We start from the raw sequence: 23,196 nt of genomic DNA on the forward strand, positions 1-23,196 counted from the left end.
TATGAAAATATTTTGTGATAATCTTTTATTGATTTTAATTATACAATTAATCAATCAATTAGTGTACACCTCTCCCTCCCAATGCAGCCTCAATGAGCTGCACTGCGGTATTGCCGGGCGCCGGAGGCGCCCCGGCAATGCCGCGCTGCAGCATATTTAATTATTTGGCATGGGGCGGTGTACTTTGAATGTATGTGTACTTGTTTTCTTTCTTGTTTGTTTGTCCGGGCGATATCTCAGCCATCCTTTGAGCTAGGAAGCTGAAATTTCGGCACAATAGTGAGTAAGTCCTTTCTCAAAAACGGTATTATTTTTTTTTGATTAATCAATAAATTGAGGAGTTATTTAATTATTAGCGATTAATTAAGTACTTATTTAATTTATCAAATTTCCTTTCTCTTCTGACCATTAACTCAGGCACCTTTTGAGTTAGGAAGCTGACATTTGGACATGCCAATGACCAGGTGATTTGGCTGCAAAGGATATTTTTGATTTATTAATTAATCAATTCATCGATTAATTATTTAATTATTCGATTAATGACAATTTTTTTTTTTTTAAAGTTACAGATTCTGATGAAATAGTGGTAGTTTATGTGTTCTCTGACCAAATTGATTAATAATTTAATTTTTTTATGATTATTTCTTATTTATTTTCATTATTAATCGTTTATTTTTTTTTTTTCTCATTTGGCCAATATCTCAGGCACCTTTTGAGCTCAGAAGCTAATATTTGGACATGAGTGACCAGGTGATGTGGCTATCAAGGATATTTTTGATTTATTGATTAATCAATTAATCAATGTATCGATTAATTATTTAATAATTCGATTAGTTACTAAAAAAAAAAATTTTCCCCCAGTTACAGATTCTGATGAAATGGTGGTGGTTTATGTGTTCTCTGACCGAATTGATTGATAATTTAATTTTTTAATGATTATTTATTTATTTTCATTAGTAATCATTTATTTATTTTCTTTCTCATTTGGCCAATATCTCAGGCACCTATTGAGCTGGGAAGCTAATATTTGGACATGACAGTGAACAAGTGATGTGGCTATCAAGGATATTTTTGATTAATTGATTAATCATTTAATCGATTCATTATTTATTGATTAATCGATGAATTACTTATTGATTAATCAATTAATTATTTAATTTTCTATTAATGACTTATTTGATTAAATTTCTAAAAGATACATCTTCGGATGAAGCATGAGTGGTTTTGTTATGGTATTAGCCAATTGATTAAGAAAATATTTTGTGATAATCTCTTTATTGATTTTAATTATACAATTAATCAATCAATTAGTGTACACCTCTCCCTCCCAATGCAGCCTCTATGAGCTGCACTGCGGTATTGCCGGGCGCCAGAGGCGCCCCGGCAATGCCGCGCTGTAGGATATTTAATTATTTGGCAAGGGGGCGGTGTACTTTGAATGTATGTGTACTTGTTTTCTTGTTTTATTGTTTTCTTGTTTGTTTGTCCGGGCGATATCTCAGCCATCCTTTGAGCTAGGAAGCTGAAATTTCGGCACAATAGTGAGCAAGTCCTTTGTCAAAAACCGTCTTTTTTTTTTTGATTAATCAATAAAATGAGTAGTTATTTAATTATTGGCAATGAATTAAGTACTTATTTAATTAATCAAATTTCCTTTCTCTTCTGACCATTAACTCAGGCACCTTTTGAGTTAGGAAGCTGACATTTGGACATGCCAATGACCAGGTGATTTGGCTGCAAAGGATATTTTTGATTTATTAATTAATCAATTAATCGATGAATTATTTAATTATTTGATTAATGACAAAAAAAAATTTTTTTTTTAAGTTACAGATTCTTATGAAATAGTTGTAGTTTATGTGTTCTCTGACCAAATTGATTAATAATTTAATTTTTTTATGATTATTATTTATTTATTTTCATTATTAATCATTTATTTATTTTCTTTCTCATTTGGCCAATATCTCAGGCACCTTTTGAGCTGGGAAGCTAATATTTGGACATGAGTGACCAAGTGATGTGGCTATCAAGGATATTTTTGATTTATTGATTAATCATTTCATCTATTAATTATTTATTGATTAATCGATTAATTATTTATTGAGTAATCAACTACTTATTTAATTTTTTATAAATGACTTATTTAATTAAATTTCTAAAAGATACATCTTCGGATGAAGCACTAGTGGTTTAGTTATGCGATTAGCCAATTGATTATGAAGCCACTTTAATTATGCGATTAGCCACTTCTCCCTTCATTGACCTCCACACCCCTTCTGACCTCACTGACTACTACAACCACACTCTCTCCTCCTGCCTTGACCAGCTTGCGCCTGTAAAAACCAAAACAGTTTCTTTCACCCATTCTGCTCCCTGGTTTACCCCTGAACTCCACCTGATGAAAACTCGTGCTCGCCAACTTGAAAGACTCCGCAATAAAACGGGTCTCACAGTTCACTCCCAAGCCTACAAGGACCACCTACAACACTACAAAGATGCCCTCTCCCGCGCCCGCTCTGCCTACTACTCTCAAATTATCCACTCTGGCTCCGGAAACCCAAAAGCACTCTTCTCGACAATAAACAAACTCCTCCGCCCCCTGAACACCACCACCCAGTCATTCACAGTAGACAACTGCATCTCCTTCCTCTCTTTCTTCCAACGCAAAATTGACAACATCTACAACAGCTTGACCACCGCCGCACCCGCTCCCCCTCCAACCACCTGCCCCCCCTTGTCCTGCCATCCCCTGTCTCGGTTCTCCCCAATCTCCCCTACTGACCTCTCTGAACTCCTCATAGGAATGAAAACTGCCACCTGCACTCTTGACCCCATCCCCTCCAGCTTTGTCAAAGCCTCCCTCCCTGCTCTCTCTCCACTTATCATTGCAACAATAAACTCCTCCCTGTCTACAGGCATCGTCCCACCTTCCCTCAAAATTGCTGCTGTTACCCCCATTCTAAAAAAACCTGGTCTAAACCCTGACACCCTAAACAACTTCAGACCCATCTCCAACCTACCCTTTCTGTCAAAAGTTTTGGAACGCGCTGTAGCCACTCAACTCAAACATCATCTCTCTGCCAATAACCTGTATGAAACATTCCAATCCGGATTCCGGTCCAACCACAGTACTGAAACTGCTCTCCTCAAAATCACCAACGACCTTCTCCTCTCCTCTGACGCTGGCAACCTCAACATTCTCGTCCTCCTCGACCTCAGCGCTGCCTTTGACACCATCGATCACACTATCCTCCTCACCCGACTTGAATCCACCTTTAACGTTACCGGCACTGCCCTCTCTTGGATTAAATCATACCTCTGTGACAGATGCCAGTTCATCTCCATCAATAACTGCAAATCCCCCACTGCTCCCCTCCCCCAAGGTGTCCCCCAAGGTTCAGTTCTTGGCCCCCTCCTCTTCATCCTTTACCTGTCCCCGCTCGGTCACTTAATCCGCCGTCATGGTCTCCAATTCCACTGCTTCGCCGATGACATCCAGCTTTTCATCTCCACCAAGTTCGTCTCCACCGACACCCACTCTATTCTGACAAACTGCATCACTGAAATAAAATCCTGGCTTCAAATCAACTTCCTCAAGCTTAACTGTGATAAATCTGAAATAATCATCATTGGCCCAAAAACGCTCACAAAATCCACCCATAACTTTGCCCTCAACATCGACGGTATCCCAGTATCCACCTCCCCTCACATCCGGAATCTTGGCGTCATCTTTGACCAAACCCTTTCCTTCGACAAATACACTAAACAGATCACAAAGTCAGCCTTCTTTCACCTGAAAAACATTGCCCGTCTCCGCTCATCCCTCTCCTCCATGGCTGCAGAAACCCTCATCCACGCCTTCATCACCTCCCGTCTGGACTACTGCAATAGCCTCCTCTATGGTTCACCCTCAAAAATCACCAATAAACTCCAATACATTCAGAACTCCGCTGCCCGTCTACTCACCCATTCCCGGGCCCGTGACCACATCACCCCCGTCCTTTACAAGCTTCACTGGCTCCCCATCCCCCAGAGAATCCAGTACAAAATCCTCCTCTTGACATACAAAGCCCTCCATAACCTGGCCCCATCCTACCTGGCTGACCTCCTCTCCAGACACACTCCCACCCGCAACCTCCACTCTGCTGGTACAAACCTCCTGACCCCCTCCATCCGGACCAAATTCAGATCCTGGGGGGACAGGGCCTTCTCCATCGCTGCGCCCACCCTCTGGAACTCACTACCTCACACCATCAGAGACTCCTCCTCACTCACCACATTCAAAACATCACTAAAGACCCACCTGTTCAACACTGCATTCAACATTCAACCCACAGCATTTAACCCCTGACTATCTCTTCTCCTTCTCCCTCCTTTTGCTTTAAATATTTCCCTATTGATTCTTGTCTTTTTTGAAATTGTTGTTTTCATGTATTGTTATGCATTATGTTTGCCACTCTGTCAAAGCGCCTTTGGGCTTCTGGAAAAGCGCTATACAAAATAAATGAATTATTATTATTATTATTATGAAAATATTTTGTGATAATCTTTTATTGATTTTAATTATACAATTAATCAATCAATTAGTGTACACCTCTCCCTCCCAATGCAGCCTCAATGAGCAATGCAGCCTCAATCATTTAATCGCATAATTATTTATTGATTAATTATTTATTGATTAATCAATTAATTATTTCATTTTTTATTTATGACTTATTTAATTAAATTTCTAAAAGATACGTCTTCGGATGAAGCACTGGTGCACTATTTAGTGCCTCATCCTCATGCCTCATCTAACTTCGGATGAAGCACTATTTAGTTGTGCTATTAGCCAATTGATTAAGAAAATATTTTGTGATAATCTTTTATTGATTTTAATTATACAATGAATTGATCAATTAGCGTACACCTCTCCCTCCCAATGCAGCCTCGATGAGCTGCACTGCGGTATTGCCGGGCGCCGGAGGCGCCCCGGCAATGCCGCGTTGCAGGATATTTAATTATTTGGCAAGGGGGCGGTGTACTTTGAATGTATCTGTACTTGTTTGTTTTCTTGCTTTCTTGTTTGTTTGTTTGTTTGTTTGTCCGGGCGATATCTCAGCCATCCTTTGAGATAGGAAGCTGAAATTTCGGGACAACAGTGAGCAAGACCATTGTCAAAAACGGTATTTTTTGTTTTTTGATTTATCAATTAATTGAGGAGTTATTTAATTATTAGCGATTAATTAAGTCCTTATTTAATTAATCAAATTTCCTTTCTCTTCTGACCATTAACTCAGGCACCTTTTGAGTTAGGAAGCTGATATTTGGACATGCCAATGACCAGGTGATTTGGCTGCAAAGGCTATTTTTGATTTCTTAATTAATCAATTAATCGATTAATTATTTAATTATTCGATTAATGACAAAAAATTTTTTTTTTTTAAAGTTACAGATTCTGATGAAATGGTGGCGGTTTATGTGTTCTCTGACCGAATTGATTAATAATTTAATTTTTTTATGATTATTATTTATTTATTTTCATTATTAATCATTTATTTATTTTCTTTCTCATTTGGCCAATATCTCAGGCACCTTTTGAGCTGGGAAGCTAATATTTGGACATGACAGTGACCAAGTGATGTGGCTATCAAGGATATTTTTGATTTATTGATAAATCATTTAATCGATTAATTATTTATTGATTAATCGATTAATTATTTATTGATCAATCAATTGATGATTTCATTTTTTATTAATGAGTTATTTAAATAAATTTCTAAAAGATACATCTTCGGATGAAGCACTAGTGGTTTAGTTATGCTATTAGCCAATTGATTAAGAAAATATTTTGTGATAATCTTTTAAGGATTTTAATTATACAATGAATCAATCAATTAGTGTACACCTCTCCCTCCCAATGCAGCCTCAATGAGCTGCACTGCGGTATTGCCGGGCGCCGGAGGCGTCCCGGCAATGCCGCGCTGTAGGATATTTAATTATTTGGCATGGGGGCAGTGTACTTTGAATGTATCTTTACTTGTTGTACACCGCTCCTTTCCTATGCCATTTCCAGGCATTGCAAATCGTCATTGCTGGGCACCGAAGGGGGCTCGGCAGTGACGCACGCTGAAAGAGAGTACTCAGTTTGCACTCTGGTTGTTTGTTTTCTTGCTTTCTTTCTTGTTTGTTTGGTTGTCCGGGCGATATCTCAGCCATCCTTTGAGCTAGGAAGCTGAAATTTCGGCACAATAGTAAGAAAGTGCTTTGTCAAAAACGCTATTTTTGTACACCGCTCCTTTCCTATGCCATCTCCAGGCATTGCAAATCGTCATTGCCGGGCACCAAAGGGGGCTCGGCAGTGACGCACGCTGAAAGAGAGTACTCAGTTTTCACTCTGGTTTCTTGCTTTCTTTCTTGTTGTACACCGCTCCTTTCCTATGCCATCTCCAGGCATTGCAAATCGTCATTGCCGGGCACCAAAGGGGGCTCGGCAGTGACGCACGCTGAAAGAGAGTACTCAGTTTTCACTCTGGTTTCTTGTTTGTTTGTTTTCTTGGTTGTCCGGACGATATCTCAGCCATCCTTTGAGCTAGGAAGCTGAAATTTCGGCACAGTAGTGAGCAAGTCCTTTGTCAAATACGGTATTTTTTGTTTTTTGAATAATCAATTAATTGAGGAGTTATTTAATTATTAGCGTTTAATTAAGTACTTATTTAATTAATTAAATTTCATTTCTCTTCTGACCATTATTAACTCAGGCACCTTTTGAGTTAGGAAGCTGATATTTGGACATGCCAATGACCAGGTGATTTGGCTGCAAAGGATATTTTTGATTTATTAATTAATCAATTAATCGATTAATTATTTAATTATTCGATTAATGACAAAAAAAATTTTTTTTTTAAAGTTACAGATTCTGATGAAATAGTGGTAGTTTATGTGTTCTCTGACCAAATTGATTAATAATTTAATTTTTTTATGATTATTATTTATTTATTTTCATTATTAATCATTTATTTATTTTCTTTCTCATTTGGCCAATATCTCAGGCACCTTTTGAGCTGGGAAGCTAATATTTGGACATGAGTGACCAAGTGATGTGGCTATCAAGGATATTTTTGATTTATTGATTAATCATTTCATCTATTAATTATTTATTGATTAATCGATTAATTATTTATTGAGTAATCAATTAATTATTTAATTTTTTATAAATGACTTATTTAATTAAATTTCTAAAAGATACATCTTCGGATGAAGCACTAGTGGTTTAGTTATGCGATTAGCCAATTGATTATGAAAATATTTTGTGATAATCTTTTATTGATTTTAATTATACAATTAATCAATCAATTAGTGTACACGTCTCCCTCCCAATGCAGCCTCAATGAGCTGCACTGCGGTATTGCCGGGCGCCTGAGGCGCCCCGGCAATGCCGCGCTGCAGCATATTTAATTATTTGGCATGGGGCGGTGTACTTTGAATGTATTTGTACTTGTTTTCTTTCTTGTTTGTTTGTCCGGGCGATATCTCAGCCATCCTTTGAGCTAGGAAGCTGAAATTTCGGCACAATATTGAGCAAGTCCTTTCTCAAAAACGGTATTATTTTTTTTTTGATTAATCAATAAATTGAGGAGTTATTTAATTATTAGCGATTAATTAAGTACTTATTTAATTTATCAAATTTCCTTTCTCTTCTGACCATTAACTCAGGCACCTTTTGAGTTAGGAAGCTGACATTTGGACATGCCAATGACCAGGTGATTTGGCTGCAAAGGATATTTTTGATTTATTAATTAATCAATTCATCGATTAATTATTTAATTATTCGATTAATGACAATTTTTTTTTTTTTTAAGTTACAGATTCTGATGAAATAGTGGTAGTTTATGTGTTCTCTGACCAAATTGATTAATAATTTAATTTTTTTATGATTATTTCTTATTTATTTTCATTATTAATCGTTTATTTATTTTCTTTCTCATTTGGCCAATATCTCAGGCACCTTTTGAGCTGGGAAGCTAATATTTGGACATGACAGTGACCAAGTGATGTGGCTATCAAGGATATTTTTGATTTATTGATAAATCATTTAATCGATTAATTATTTATTGATTAATCGATTAATTATTTATTGATCAATCAATTGATGATTTCATTTTTTATTAATGAGTTATTTAAATAAATTTCTAAAAGATACATCTTCGGATGAAGCACTAGTGGTTTAGTTATGCTATTAGCCAATTGATTAAGAAAATATTTTGTGATAATCTTTTAAGGATTTTAATTATACAATGAATCAATCAATTAGTGTACACCTCTCCCTCCCAATGCAGCCTCAATGAGCTGCACTGCGGTATTGCCGGGCGCCGGAGGCGTCCCGGCAATGCCGCGCTGTAGGATATTTAATTATTTGGCATGGGGGCAGTGTACTTTGAATGTATCTTTACTTGTTGTACACCGCTCCTTTCCTATGCCATCTCTAGGCATTGCAAATCGTCATTGCCGGGCACCAAAGGGGGCTCGACAGTGACGCACGCTGAAAGAGAGTACTCAGTTTTCACTCTGGTTTCTTTCTTGTTTTCTTTCTTGTTTTCTTGCTTTCTTGTTTGTTTGTCCGGACGATATCTCAGCCATCCTTTAAGCGAGTAAGCTGAAATTTCGGCACAATAGTGAGCAAGTCCTTTGTCAAAAACGGTATTTTTTTTTTTGATTAATCATTAAATTGTGGAGTTATTTAATTATTAGCGATTAATTAAGTACTTATTTAATTAATCAAATTTCCTTTCTCTTCTGACCATTAACTCAGGCACCTTTTGAGTTAGGAAGCTGATATTTGGACATGCCAATGACCAGGTGATTTGGCTGCAAAGGATATTTTTGATTTATTAATTCATCAATTAATCGATTAATTATTTAATTATTCGATTAATGACAAAAAAAATTTTTTTTTTAAGTTACAGATTCTTATGAAATAGTTGTAGTTTATGTGTTCTCTGACCAAATTGATTAATAATTAATTTTTTTATGATTATTATTTATTTATTTTCATTATTAATCATTTATTTATTTTCTTTCTCATTTGGCCAATATCTCAGGCACCTTTTGAGCTGAGAAGCTAATATTTGGACATGAGTGACCAAGTGATGTGGCTATCAAGGATATTTTTGATTTATTGATTCATCATTTCATCTATTAATTATTTATTGATTAATCGATTAATTATTTATTGAGTAATCAATTAATTATTTAATTTTGTATAAATGACTTATTTAATTATATTTCTAAAAGATACATCTTCGGATGAAGCACTAGTGGTTTAGTTATGCGATTAGCCAATTGATTATGAAAATATTTTGTGATAATCTTTTATTGATTTTAATTATACAATTAAATAAATCAATTAGTGTACACCTCTCCCTCCCAATGCAGCCTCAATGAGCTGCACTGTGGTATTGCCGGGCGCCAGAGGCGGCCCGGCAATGCCGCGCTGCAGCATATTTAATTATTTGGCATGGGGCGGTGTACTTTGAATGTATTTGTACTTGTTTTCTTTCTTTCTTGTTTGTTTGTTTTCTTGTTTGTTTGTCCGGACGATATCTCAGCCATCCTTTGAGCTAGGAAGCTGAAATTTCGGCACAATAGTGAGCAGGTCCTTTGTCAAAAACGCTATTTTTTTTTTTGATTAATCAATAAATTGAGGAGTTATTTAATTATTAGCGATTAATTAAGTACTTATTTAATTAATCAAATTTCCTTTCTCTTCTGACCATTGACTCAGGCACCTTTTGAGTTAGGAAGCTGATATTTCGACATGCCAATGACCAGGTGATTTGGCTGCAAAGGATATTTTTGATTTATTAATTAATCAATTAATCGATTAATTATTTAATTATTCGATTAATGACAAAAAAAATTTTTTTTTTTAAGTTACAGATTCTGATGAAATAGTGGTAGTTTATGTGTTCTCTGACCAAATTGATTAATAATTTAATTTTTTTATGATTATTATTTATTTATTTTCATTATTAATCATTTATTTATTTTCTTTCTCATTTGGCCAATATCTCAGGCACCTTTTGAGCTGGGAAGCTAATATTTGGACATGAGTGACCAAGTGATGTGGCTATCAAGGATATTTTTGATTTATTGATTAATCATTTAATCTATTAATTATTTATTGATTAATCGACTAATTATTTATTGAGTAATCAATTAATTATTTAATTTTTTATAAATGACTTATTTAATTAAATTTCTAAAAGATACATCTTCGGATGAAGCACGAGTGGTTTAGTTATGCGATTAGCCAATTGATTATGAAAATATTTTGTGATAATCTTTTATTGATTTTAATTATACAATTAATCAATCAATTAGTGTACACCTCCTCCCTCCCAATGCAGCCTCAATGAGCTGCACTGCAGTATTGCCGGGCGCCGGAGGCGCCTCGGCAATGCCGCGCTGCAGCATATTTAATTATTTGGCATGGGGCGGTGTACTTTGATTGTATGTGTACTTGTTTGTTTTTTGATTAATCAATAAATTGAGGAGTTATTTAATTATTAGCGATTAATGAAGTACTTATTTAATTAATCAAATTTCCTTTCTCTTCTTTTTTTTTTTTTTTTTTTTTTGTATACAAGATCGAGGCTCGTGAAAGAGCGAACATTAATCACACAGAAAGACAAACCGACACATAAAACATATAACATCGGGAGCGGTAGACAAGATGGGGAGAGAGGGGGAAGGACACAAACACAACATTTGAGAGCAGGGACCGAGAGACATGGAGACATCGAGAGATCTGAGAGAGGGCGAGGGCTTTGGGGGGGGGGGGGGGCATGGGAAGGGGGCGGTGGGAGAGGTATAAAACATATGGACACTGCTAGGACTTCCAGGAAAGAAGTTGGAATTTCAAACAAGGTGGATCTGGGGTGAATTAGCGGGGGTAGAAAAGATCAAGGTTTTGGATGGGGGAAGATAAGAGATGGTGGTGAACAGCTGTTTTAAAGACCTGGAGGGAGGAGTGGGATTGAAGGGAGTGAGGGAGTTTGTTCCAGAGGCGGGAGAAAAGAGGAATGAAAGAGTGAAGGTGAGCAGAGAGCCGAGATTTCGGCAGTTTAACCATCAGAGGGTTGCTGGCAGATCTTGTGCGACCTGTAGGAATATTTGGGGGACAGAGCACAGAGAGAGCTGGGGGTGCAAGGCCGGAGAGGAGTCGGTAGAAGACAGAAAGACCACCTACCTGCCTGCGGTGAGTGAGTGAAAGGCCCTCAGAGATAGCTTCATCGCGGGAGATTCCAATAATTCTGAAAGCTTTGGTTTCAACAGCGTGAAGCCGAGCTAGGTGTGAGGCAGGAGCACCGGCCCATAGGGGAGAACAGTATTCCATTGAGCTGCGGATGAAAGCCTTGTATGTGGTGAGGAGCTCAGGTGTGCCGAGGAAGGACTTCGCACGACGGAGGATGCCCAGTCGGCGACTGGCTTTGGAGGCCAGCTTGGAAATGTGGTTTTCCCAAGAAAGATCATGGCAGATAGTGAGACCCAAAATCTTGAGCGACAGAACTTCTTGGAGAGGATTGTTGAGAAAGTAGATGGGAGGGTTGTCCAGTCGATCTTTTCGGAGAGACATAGTAAGAGTGTGAGATTTGTCAGGATTGAAAGACATGTTCCACTTGTTTGACCAGTCTGTGATTTTGTCCAGGTCTTCAGAGAGTGAGGAGGCAGCAGACTGCCGATCTGAGGGAAGAGGAATGGAGCGGCAGAGAGTGGAGTCATCAGCAAAGAGATAGAGAGGATTTTCGAGAGAGTCAGAGAGATCATTGATGAAGACCGACCATTAACTCAGGCACCTTTTGAGTTAGGAAGCTGTTATTTGGACATGCCAATGACCAGGTGATTTGGCTGCAAAGGCTATTTTTGATTTATTCATTAATCAATTAATCGATTAATTATTTAATTATTCGATTAATGACTAAAAATTTTTTTTTTAAGTTACACATTCTGATTAAATGGTGGTGGTTTATGTGTTCTCTGACCGAATTGATTAATAATTTAATTTTTTTATGATTATTATTTATTTATTTTCATTATTAGTCATTTATTTATTTTCTTTCTTCTTTGGCCAATATCTCAGGTACCTTTTGAGCTGGGAAGCTAATATTTGGACATGACAGTGACCAAGTGATGTGGCTATCAAGGATATTTTTGATTTATTGATTAATCAATTAATCGATTAATTATTAAATTATTCGATTAATTCCTAAAAAAAAATAAAAAATATTAAGTTACAGATTCTGATGAAATGGTGGTGGTTTATATGTTCTCTGACCGAATTGATTAATAATTTCATTTTTTAATGATTATTATTTATTTATTTTCATTATTAATCATTTATTTCTTTTCTTTCTCATTTGGCCAATATCTCAGGCACCTTTTGAGCTGGGAAGCTAATATTTGAACATGACAGTGACCAAATGATGTGGCTATCAACGATATTTTTCATTTATTGATTAATCACTTAATCGATTAATTATTTAATTATTCGATGATGACCTAATTAATTAATTTTTTAAGTTACAGATTCGGATGAAATGGTGGTGGTTTATCAAGGATATTTTTGATTTATTGATAAATCATTTAATCGATTAATTATTTATTGATTAATCGATTAATTATTTATTGATTAATCAATTAATTATTTAATTTTTTATTAATGACCTATTTAATCAAATTTCTAAAAGATACATCTTCGGATGAAGCACTAGTGGTTTAGTTATGCTATTAGCCAATTGATGAAGAAAATATTTTGTGATAACTTTTATTGATTTTAATTATTCAATTAATCAATCAATTAATGTACACCTCTCCCTCCCAATGCAGCCTCAATGAGCTGCACTGCGGTATTGCCGGGTGCCGGAGGCGCCCCGGCAATGCTGCGCTGTGGAATATTTAATTATCTGGCATGGGGGCGTTGTACTTCGAATGTACCTTTACTTGTTTTCTTTCTTGTTTGTTTTCTTGTCCAGGCGATATCTCAGCCATCCTTTGAGCTAGGAAGCTGAAATTTCGGCACAGTAGTGAGCAAGTCCTTTGTCAAAAACTCTATTATTTTTTTTGAATAATCAATTAATTGAGGAGTTATTTAATTATTAGCGATTAATTAAGTACTTATTTAATTAATCAAATTTCCTTTCTCCTCTGACCATTAACTCAGGCACCTTTTGAGTTAGGGAGCTGATATTTGGACATGCGAATGACCAGGTGAATTGGCTGCAAAGGCTATTTTTGATTTATTAATTAATCAATTTATCAAGTAATCGATTAATTATTTAATTATTCGATTAATGACTAAAAAAAATTTTGTTTTAAGTTACAGATTCTGATGAAATGGTGGTGGTTTCTGTGTTCTCTGACCGAATTGATTAATAATTTAATTTTTTTATGATTATTATTTATTTATTTTCATTATTAATCATTTATTTATTTTCTTTCTCATTTGGCTAATATCTCAGGTGCCTTTTGAGCTCGGAAGCTAATATTTGGACATGAGTGACCAAGTGATGTGGCTATCAAGGATATTTTTGATTTATTGATCAATCAATTGATCAATTAATCGATTAATTATTTAATTATTCGATTAATTACTAAAATTAAAAAATTAAAAATTCAATTACAGATTCTGATGAAATGGTGGTGGTTTATGTGTTCTGTGACCGAATTGATTAATAATTTAATTTTTTCATGATTATTATTTATTTATTTTCATTATTAATTATTTATTTATTTTCTTTCTCATTTGGCCAATATCTCAGGCACCTTTTGAGCTGGGAAGCTAATATTTGGACATGACAGTGACCAATTGATGTGGCTATCAAGGATATTTTTGATTAATTGATTAATCAATTAATCGATTAATTATTTATTGATTAATCAATTAATTATTTAATTTTTTCTTAATGAGTTATTTAATTAAATTTCTAAATGATGCATCTTCGGATGAAGCACTAGTGGTTTGGTTATGCTATTAGCCAATTGATTAAGAAAATATTTTGTGATAATCTTTTATTGGTTTTAATTATACAATTAATTGATCAATTAGCGTACACCTCTCCCTCCCAATGCAGCCTCTATGAGCTGCACTGCGGTATTGCAGGGCACCAGAGGCATGCCGGCAATGCCGCGTTGCAGGATATTTAATTATTTGGCAAGGGGGCGCTGTACTTTGAATGTATCTGTACTTGTTTTCTTTCTTGTTTGTTTTTCTTTCTTGTTTGTTTGTTTGTCCGGACGATATCTCAGCCATCCTTTGAGCTAGGAAGCTGAAATTTCGGCACAGTAGTGAGCAAGAACCTTGTCAAAAACTGTATTTTTTGTTTTTTGATTAATCAATTCATTGAGGAGTTATTTAATTATTAGCGATTAATTAAGTACTTATTTAATTAATCAAATTTCCTTTCCCTTCTGACCATTAACTCAGACACCTTTTGAGTTAGGAAGCTGATATTTGGACATGCCAATGACCAGGTGATTTGGCTGCAATGGCTATTTTTGATTTATCAATTAATCAATTAATTATTTAATTATTTAATTAATGACAACAAAAAAATTAAGTGACAGATTCTGATGAAATGGTGGTGGTTTATGTGTTCTCTGACCGAATTGATTAATAATTTAATTTTTAAATGATTATTATTTATTTATTTTCATTATTAATCATTTATTTATCTTCATTCTCATTTGGCCAATATCTCAGGCACCTTTTGAGCTCAGAAGCTAATATTTGGACATGAGTGACCAAGTGGTGTGGCTATCAAGGATATTTTTGATTTACTGATTAATCAATTAATCAATGAATCGACTAATTATTTAATTATTCGATTAATTACTAAAAAAAATATATAAAAAAATCCAGTTACAGATTCTGATGAAATGGTGGTGGTTTATGTGTTCTGTGACCGAATTGATTGATAATTTAATTTTTTTATCATTATTATTTATTTATTTTCATTATTAATCATTTATTTATTTTCTTTCTCATTTGGCCAATATCTCAGGCACCTTTTGAGCTGGGAAGCTAATATTTGGACATGACAGTGAACAAGTGATGTGGCTATCAAGGATATTTTTGATTTATTGATTAATCATTTAATCGATTCATTATTTATTGATTCATCGATGATTTACTTATTGATTAATCAATTAATTATTAAATTTTTTATTAATGACTTATTTGATTAAATTTCTAAAAGATACATCTTCGGATGAAGCACTAGTGGTTTTGTTATGGTATTAGCCAATTGATTAAGAAAATATTTTGTGATAATCTTTTATTGATTTTAATTATGCAATTAATCAATCAATTAGTGCACACCTCTCCCTCCCAATGCAGCCTCTATGAGCTGCACTGCAGTATTGCCGGGCGCCAGAGGCGCCCCGGCAATCCTGCGATGTAGGATATTTAATTATTTGGCATGGGGGTGGTGTACTTTGAATGTATGTGTATTTGTCAAGGATATTTTTGATTTATTGATTAATCATTTCATCGATTAATTATTTATTGAGTAATCGATTAATTAATTTATTATTGATTAATCAATTAATTATTTAATTTTTTATAAATGACATGTTTAATTAAATTTCTAAAAGATGCATCTTCGGATGAAGCACTGGTGGCTTAGTTATGCTATTAGCCAATTGATTAAGAAAATATTTTGTGATAATCTTTTATTGATTTTAATTATACAATTAATCAATCAATTAGTGTACACCTATCCCTCCCAATGCAGCCTCAATGAGGTGTACTGCGGGATTGCCGGGCGCCAGAGGCGCCCCGGCAATGCCGCGCTGTAGGATATTTAATTATTTGGCATGGGGCCGGTGTACTTTGAATGTATCTGTACTTGTTTATTTTATTATTTCTCCCTTTGTGTTCCAGGCTTATGTGCGTGTTTTGTTCACATATAATAAAACATTCTCGTCTTTGAAATCGGCAAAATCGTGAAAAACCAAGTATGATCAGATATGGCTGGGTCAGTCTTGCATTTATGCAAATTGGAAACGAAGTACTCGTATGCCAGGGAGGCATGATGCATTTTCACACACCTGGAGCGTACTGAACACAAAAATAGAGATGGCAAGTTTCGGTACTGCCGGTTTCATATAGGGGGGTCTCATGTGCAGAACTAAAGAGGGGGGGGGGCTGTAGAACAAGAAGCAGAAGGAAATTCAAGTAGAAAGTAGAAAGCATCTGTAAAAGCAAAGCCCGTCCACACCGATTTGTATTCACACTTCTTCTTCTTCCATATACTAAAGAGCTAGAAATACACAAAATTGACTATTTTATCTGATCTTGACCTTTTGACTTCAAAAGCAATAGGCTTCAGTGAGCCAATATGCAAACCCTGCTCAAATTTCAAGTCAATCGGATGAAAATTGCCTTTTATGCAACCTTGACCTTTGACCTTTTGATCGAAAAAACTAACAAACAATTGGCTTCTCGCTTTTGATTGGTGAACTAATTCAGTGAGCCAATATGCAAATTCTTAAAATTTCAGGTCAATTGGATGAAAATTTACGATTTTGTGTGATTCTGACCTTTGATCTTTTGACCGAATTATTAATTTGTCTTCTCCATATTCTCATAATATAGTTTTGGTGAACACTTGATGACGAAACTCAAATGGTAAAAAAGTTACGACCTGGACAGACACATGCAGACACATGCAGACACGCTCGATACCTTGAGATGCATACAAGCATCAATGGAGTCTTCGTGCAACACACAGACTGTACCTTTTCCTGCAAGTAATGCGCAATCTCCACCCGAAGGGTGGCTACTCTGCTACGTTGTGCAGAAATTGCATGTTTGGTCACTGCATTGGTTCACCAATCAAAACCGAGAAGCATATTACTTTTGAAGTCAAAAGCTCAAAGAGTCAAAGGTCACTATCGCGTAAAGTCATCAATTTTCATCCAATTAACTTGAAATTTGGTCACTATCGCGTAAAGTCATCAATTTTCATCCAATTAACTTGAAATTTGGTCACTATCGCGTAAAGTCATCAATTTTCATCCAATTAACTTGAAATTTGGTCACTGTCGCGTAAAGTCATCAATTTTCATCCAATTAACTTGAAATTTGGTCACTATCGTGTAAAGTCATCAATTTTCATCCACTTAACTTGAAATTTGGTCACTATCGCGTAAAGTCATCAATTTTCATCCACTTAACTTGAAATTTGAACAGATTTTGCATATTCTGGTCACAGAATTGGAGCATCACAAATCAGAACGATCAATGTCGCTGTTTTGACATGTCAACGGTTTACATGACAATAATTTCACCCAATTATAATCGAATGGGACTTTTTGTGAATTCATTATTAACAAACCACAATAATTTTTAATATAGAATGTCAAATTGCTACGTACACAGCTTATCTGTACGCATGTGTAATATATTAGTCAATTAGTCAAATGTTAATGTCATTGCCATCCAAAAACATGTAAAACATCTATTAGTCCACAATTAGAAAATGTACCAACCCAATTTGCAACATTCCATCATGTAAAACACTTGATATGTCAAATTTTCAGAATTACCAAATTGCTGATTTCTTCTTCTTTTTTTACACACACTTTTATTTAACTTCATCTGAACTTTGTTTGTCCTGTTTCAGATCTTTGAGCCATTCGTTTTCTAGGTTCCATACGTCCAGAGAGCTGAAATTTGGCCCACGGTCCTCTTCTCTGGTACATTTTCATCTATCAAAATGAAATAAAATAAAATAAAAAATAGTAAAAAAAAAAATAGGTGTAAAACTTTTAAAAAATAAAAGTGTGTAGCCCTAAAACATGTTTTTTTGTTTACTTGTGACGCACTTTAATTTAACTTCATCTGAACTTTGTTTGTCCCGTTTCAAATCTTTCAGCCATTCGTTTTCTCAAGGTTCCATGCGTCCTAGAGAGCTGAAATTTAGCCCACGGTCCTCTTTTCTCGCACATTTTCATCTATCAAAATTTAATAAAAAATAAATAAACAAGCATTCTGAGTATTGCGCTGCAATACATGTCCCCTACCAAAGTTCAAAGTGCCATAACTTTGTCAAAAATGATCGAATATGCAAATTTATGCACGGTTGATGCTGGTTTTCAAACTTGATCTGCGTTATGCTGAGACACGTGTGTACAAAATTTTGTTGAAATCAGCCAATGTTTGGTGCAGTTATCGTACGAAAACCAAACTGTGACAGACGAACACACGGATCTAATTAAATATGCAAATTTATGCACGGTTGATGCTGGTTTTCAAACTTGATCCGAGTTTGCTGAGACACGTGTGTACAAAATTTTGTTGAAATCAGCCAATGTTTGGTGGTTATCGCACAAAACCAAAGTGTGACAGACGAACCTCATTAAATATGCAAATTTATGCACGGTTGAATGTGGGCGCGGATGATGTGAGACCTGGTTATCCTGACCGGGTTATCCTGACCAGGTTATCCGCGGACCGTGGAAGCTAGGTTACTTCTGACGCGTACTGTGCATACTGCTAAGAGGGCAGAGTATCAGATACATATTTAAAGAAGTATTCATGCAGATTATACGCACAGAAGCATATGGTAAAGTGACACTCCAACCTCCCTAGATGTATTGTTGATTTATTGGTAAACTATGTGAATTCAATGTATTCTTGCCTGATATGAAGAATTGTGTCAATGGAAACAAAATTCAGTGAAAACGTTTTTGACTTGATGCTTATTCTAGGAAAGCATTTTAAAGAACAGTCCACGATTACAGCATATTGTACACAAGGAATATTAACAGCTTTGACTTACCGCACTGCAAATTATAGTCCGGAAAACTGTTGGGGAAATTACCGAGGGTTATTTACCTACAAGTTCTGAATCGTTCCCAATCACTAATTACCTCAGGGCGGGCTCACCTGTGATTCGCACTCGGGACTTCGATTTATACACCTCGCAGACAGGTCAGCAGAAGCACGAGAAAATACGTTGTTTTTCAAGATCAATGATCGATGTGTATATATATGTTGCTCGGCTTGGCTCCGCCCCTCCTGAAAGAGTCGCGCTGTGTCGCGCTTTTGACGTTCGCGAGACGAGGCTGAGGGCGCGCATTGCGGCTTGAGGAGAACTCTAGAATAAACAAAGTGCCATAACGTTTTCAAAAATGATCGAATATCCAAATCTATGCACGGTTGATGCTGGTTTTCAATCTTGATCTGAGGTATGCTGAGACACGTGTGTCACGCCTCGCCTCGTTGATAAGCCCACAATGTCGCTCCATGCAGCGGTCTGCACGTATTGCACTGTGTGAATTATATAAATTATTACCAACTCACGGTCTGAGGTACTCGCGATTCAAGAGATATCCATTTATTTATTTATTTATTTTCGTTTAATTCACGATATCTGCCAAACCACGTGCCCTATCGCAAATTCCAAAATGGCATTTTAGTGGACTGAAGTGCTGAACAAATCTGTGAAGTTTCCCCTCGATTGGATTAAAAATGAGGGAGGAGCTCGGTTTTAAAGGTTCATGCTTAAAAACGTCATAACTCTGAAACCATGTGACGCATGACGTCATGCTCGCTGACTTTTTTGTTCGTCATGGGTTGTTATCAAAGTTTGCCTGCAAAGATTCTGCCTGCAAAGTTTGGCCTCGATCTGTTCAGCCGTTGCAGAGAAAAAGGGGTTTTCGTGTTTTCACGAAAAACAATATGGCGGCCGAACCACGTGACCTGTGACGTCATAATTACCATTAAAATATTCTGCAGACCGAGTCCCTCCTACGGTCAAAATTTGATCTCAATCGGTCCAATTATTGCAGAGAAATTGTTTTTTAAAGGAAATTAAAACTTAAAATGGCACTGAGTTAAGGATCATCAGAATTATCAGAATTCCCAAAGTTCAAAGTGCCATAACTTTGTGAAAAATGATCGAAACGTCGTGAAGTTCGAACTTGATCTGTAACTTATCATGAGGAAACCATGTGCCACGTTTGAAATCATTAGCATCAAGAGTTTAGAAAAAAAAGTCCGGAAAACTGTTCTTTGCGTGACGGACTGACGGACTGACGGACTGACGGACGGACGGACGGACTGACGGACTGACTGACTGACTGACTGACTGACTGACTGACGGACTGACGGACGGCGTGCAAACCTATAGTCCCCTCCGGTGTACACCGGTAGGGGACTAAAAATAGGTTGCCCAAAAACATGTTTTTTTTCGTTTACTTGTATACATCGTGGAGGCTCGTGGAAGAGCTAGTACACTGAACGGATCAGGATGTAACAGGACACAATGAACAGAAGAGCAGGGGGATTTCATCAGCAGTGGAGTTGAAGGCCAAGATAGAGGGAGAATTGGACAAACAATGGGCATGGGGAGGAATGGGGGGCAGGGGCAGTTGCTTCCACTGCTAGGAAAGAAGAAGAATCCCTTGTTTGGCTGTATCCATCTATTTTGTCCCTCGTCCCTGTTGTTGGTGGCAGCCTCCAACAGTGTTAAAATGTCCACAGTGACTCACAGCTGTGTCATAATGATGCCATTGTTTTTCTTCCATCAATCTCACCTTGCTTATAGAGGAGCCATCTGTTGAGAGTGTGCAACCCTCTGAGAGATCTGCTCCACCTGCTGCTCAAGAACGTTTGTCCTTTGGAAAAGGAACGCTGAAGTTTTTGAGGTGGCTATTTGGTCTATGTTCATTTGTATTACGAGTCATGACAAAAAGGTTCAACAAGTAAGATAGACACGACAATGGTGGTGGTGGTGGTGGTGTTGGTGGTGATGGTGATGTGGTGAAGGAGTCTGTGGCTGTTTGGCTGCATCATTTTTCTGGATTCGCGGCTGCATAAAAAAAATCACATCTTGTTTATCCCGTGTACACTGCCCCAGCCATCTCCATTCCACAGATCTCTCCCGATGTCCCTCTTCTCTACTGTTGCTGTACTTCCCTCACTCTCCCCATCTTGGCTCCCACTCCTTTTATTATATGTTTTGCTCTTACACGAGGTTCGACTGAATACACAAAAAAAAAGACACGATCATCCAAGATCAAATGGTGATGACCATCATCCAAGATCAAATGGTGATGACCATCATCCAAGATCAAATGGTGATGACTATCATCCAATATCAAATGGTGATGACTATATCATCCAATATCAAATGGTGATGACGATCATCCAATATCAAATGGTGATGACTGTCATCCATTCATCCAATATCAAATGGTGATGACTATCATCCAAGATCAAATGGTGATGACTATCATCCAAGATCAAATGGTGATGACTATCATCCAAGATCAAATGGTGATGACCATCATCCAATATCAAATGGTGATGACTATCATCCAAGATCAAATGGTGATGACTATCATCCAAGATCAAATGGTGATGACTATCATCCAATATCAAATGGTGATGACTATCATCCAAGATCAAATGGTGATGACTATCATCCAATATCAAATGGTGATGACTATCATCCAATATCAAATGGTGATGACTATCATCCAATATCAAATGGTGATGACTATCATCCAAGATCAAATGGTGATGACTATCATCCAAGATCAAATGGTGATGACTATCATCCAAGATCAAATGGTGATGACTATCGTCCAAGATCAAATGGTGATGACTATCATCCAAGATCAAATGGTGATGACTATCATCCAAGATCAAATGGTGATGACTATCATCCAAGATCAAATGGTGATGACTATCATCCAAGATCAAATGGTGATGACTATCATCCAAGATCAAATGGTGATGACTATCATCCAAGATCAAATGGTGATGACTATCATCCAAGATCAAATGGTGATGACTATCATCCAAGATCAAATGGTGATGACTATCATCCAATATCAAATGGTGATGACCATCGTCCAATATCAAATGGTGATAACTATCATCCAATATCAAATGGTGATGACTATAATCCAATATAAAGTGGTGATGACTATCATCCAATATCAAATGGTGATGATCATCATCCAATATCAAATGGTGATGACTATCATCCCATGTCAAATGGTGATGACTATCATCTAATATCAAATGGTGATTATCATCATCCATTATCAAATGGTGATGATCATCATCCAATATCAAATGGTGATGACTATCATCAAATATCAATTGGTGATGATCGTCATCCAATATCAAATGGTGATGACTATCATCAAATATCAATTGGTGATGATCGTCATTCAATATCAAATGGTGATGACTATCATCCAAGATCAAATGGTGATGACTATCATCCAAGATCAAATGGTGATGACTATCATCCAATATCAAATGGTGATGACTATCATACAATAAAACAATACATTGTTTTACCACAGAGCCCCACTGATGTAATCTTTGGCTAATGATGTGTATTGTTGCGGTTTTGTGAATAAAGGATGACCCCCCCTCATAGGTAGTCACACCACAACATGTAGCCTTGCTTTAGTTCAGTTATTTCTAATTAAATGGCCATTCTCAGAGAGCCTGCTCAGCGTCGACGAGTCTGGCATTTCACTCAGGCCAACTGGCATGGTCTTCAAGCAGCCATCAATCATCTGGACTGGTCTCCCATCTCTACCGCCTCTGACATCAACTCATCCTGGGAATTCTTCCAAAGTAAATTGCTCTCTCTCATGCACAGATTTATCCCATCTCGTCTTCAGTTGTCATACCCTTCCTCCCGTCCATGGTACGCGGAATCTTGTGGTGAGGCTATTGCCCAGAAACAACTTGCTTTCGTCTCCTCGAAAGCAAATCCAACGGAAGGAAATCTCATTTCCTTTCACAAAGCCCGAAACAAGTGTGTGTCCTCCCTCAGGAGAGCCAGGAAACAATATCTCTCTCTTCTCAGCACCGAACTCTCTTATCTGTCTCCCTCTTCCAAATCCTGGTGGCGTCTGGTCAAATCTGTTTCTGGTGTTTGTTCCCCCTCCATCCCCTCCCTCACCTCAAACGGCAACACGGCTGACTCCACACGTGAAAAAGCTGAATGCCTCAACTCTGTCTTTGCCTCTAAATCTTGTGTCCCAAACCCATCCCTCTCTGTACCCACCGTACCCAGTCGTACCCAGCTGCTCCTGGACTCTGTGTCCTTTCCTCCTGACAAGGTGGAAAAGTTTCTGTCAACCCTCGACTCTGATTCTGCAACTGGACCTGACCGCATC

The 23,196-nt window shown here is 36.8% G+C and overlaps 1 protein-coding gene across 2 annotated transcripts in view; it reads left to right on the forward strand.

Annotated features, from left to right (window-relative positions):
* Nucleotides 1–23,196, forward strand: part of LOC137430977 (uncharacterized) — a 290,638-nt gene that overhangs the window by 206,756 nt on the left and 60,686 nt on the right. For both annotated transcript variants that reach the window (XM_078781279.1, XM_078781280.1), the window contains exon 14: nt 20,595–20,694. In XM_078781279.1, coding sequence (XP_078637405.1) covers nt 20,595–20,694 — 100 coding nt within the window. The remainder of the gene's footprint in view (nt 1–20,594; nt 20,695–23,196) is intronic.

This window comes from Myxine glutinosa, chromosome 7 (assembly GCF_964187855.1).
Source record: "Myxine glutinosa chromosome 7, kmMyxGlut1.1, whole genome shotgun sequence".
Lineage (NCBI taxonomy): Eukaryota > Metazoa > Chordata > Myxini > Myxiniformes > Myxinidae > Myxine > Myxine glutinosa.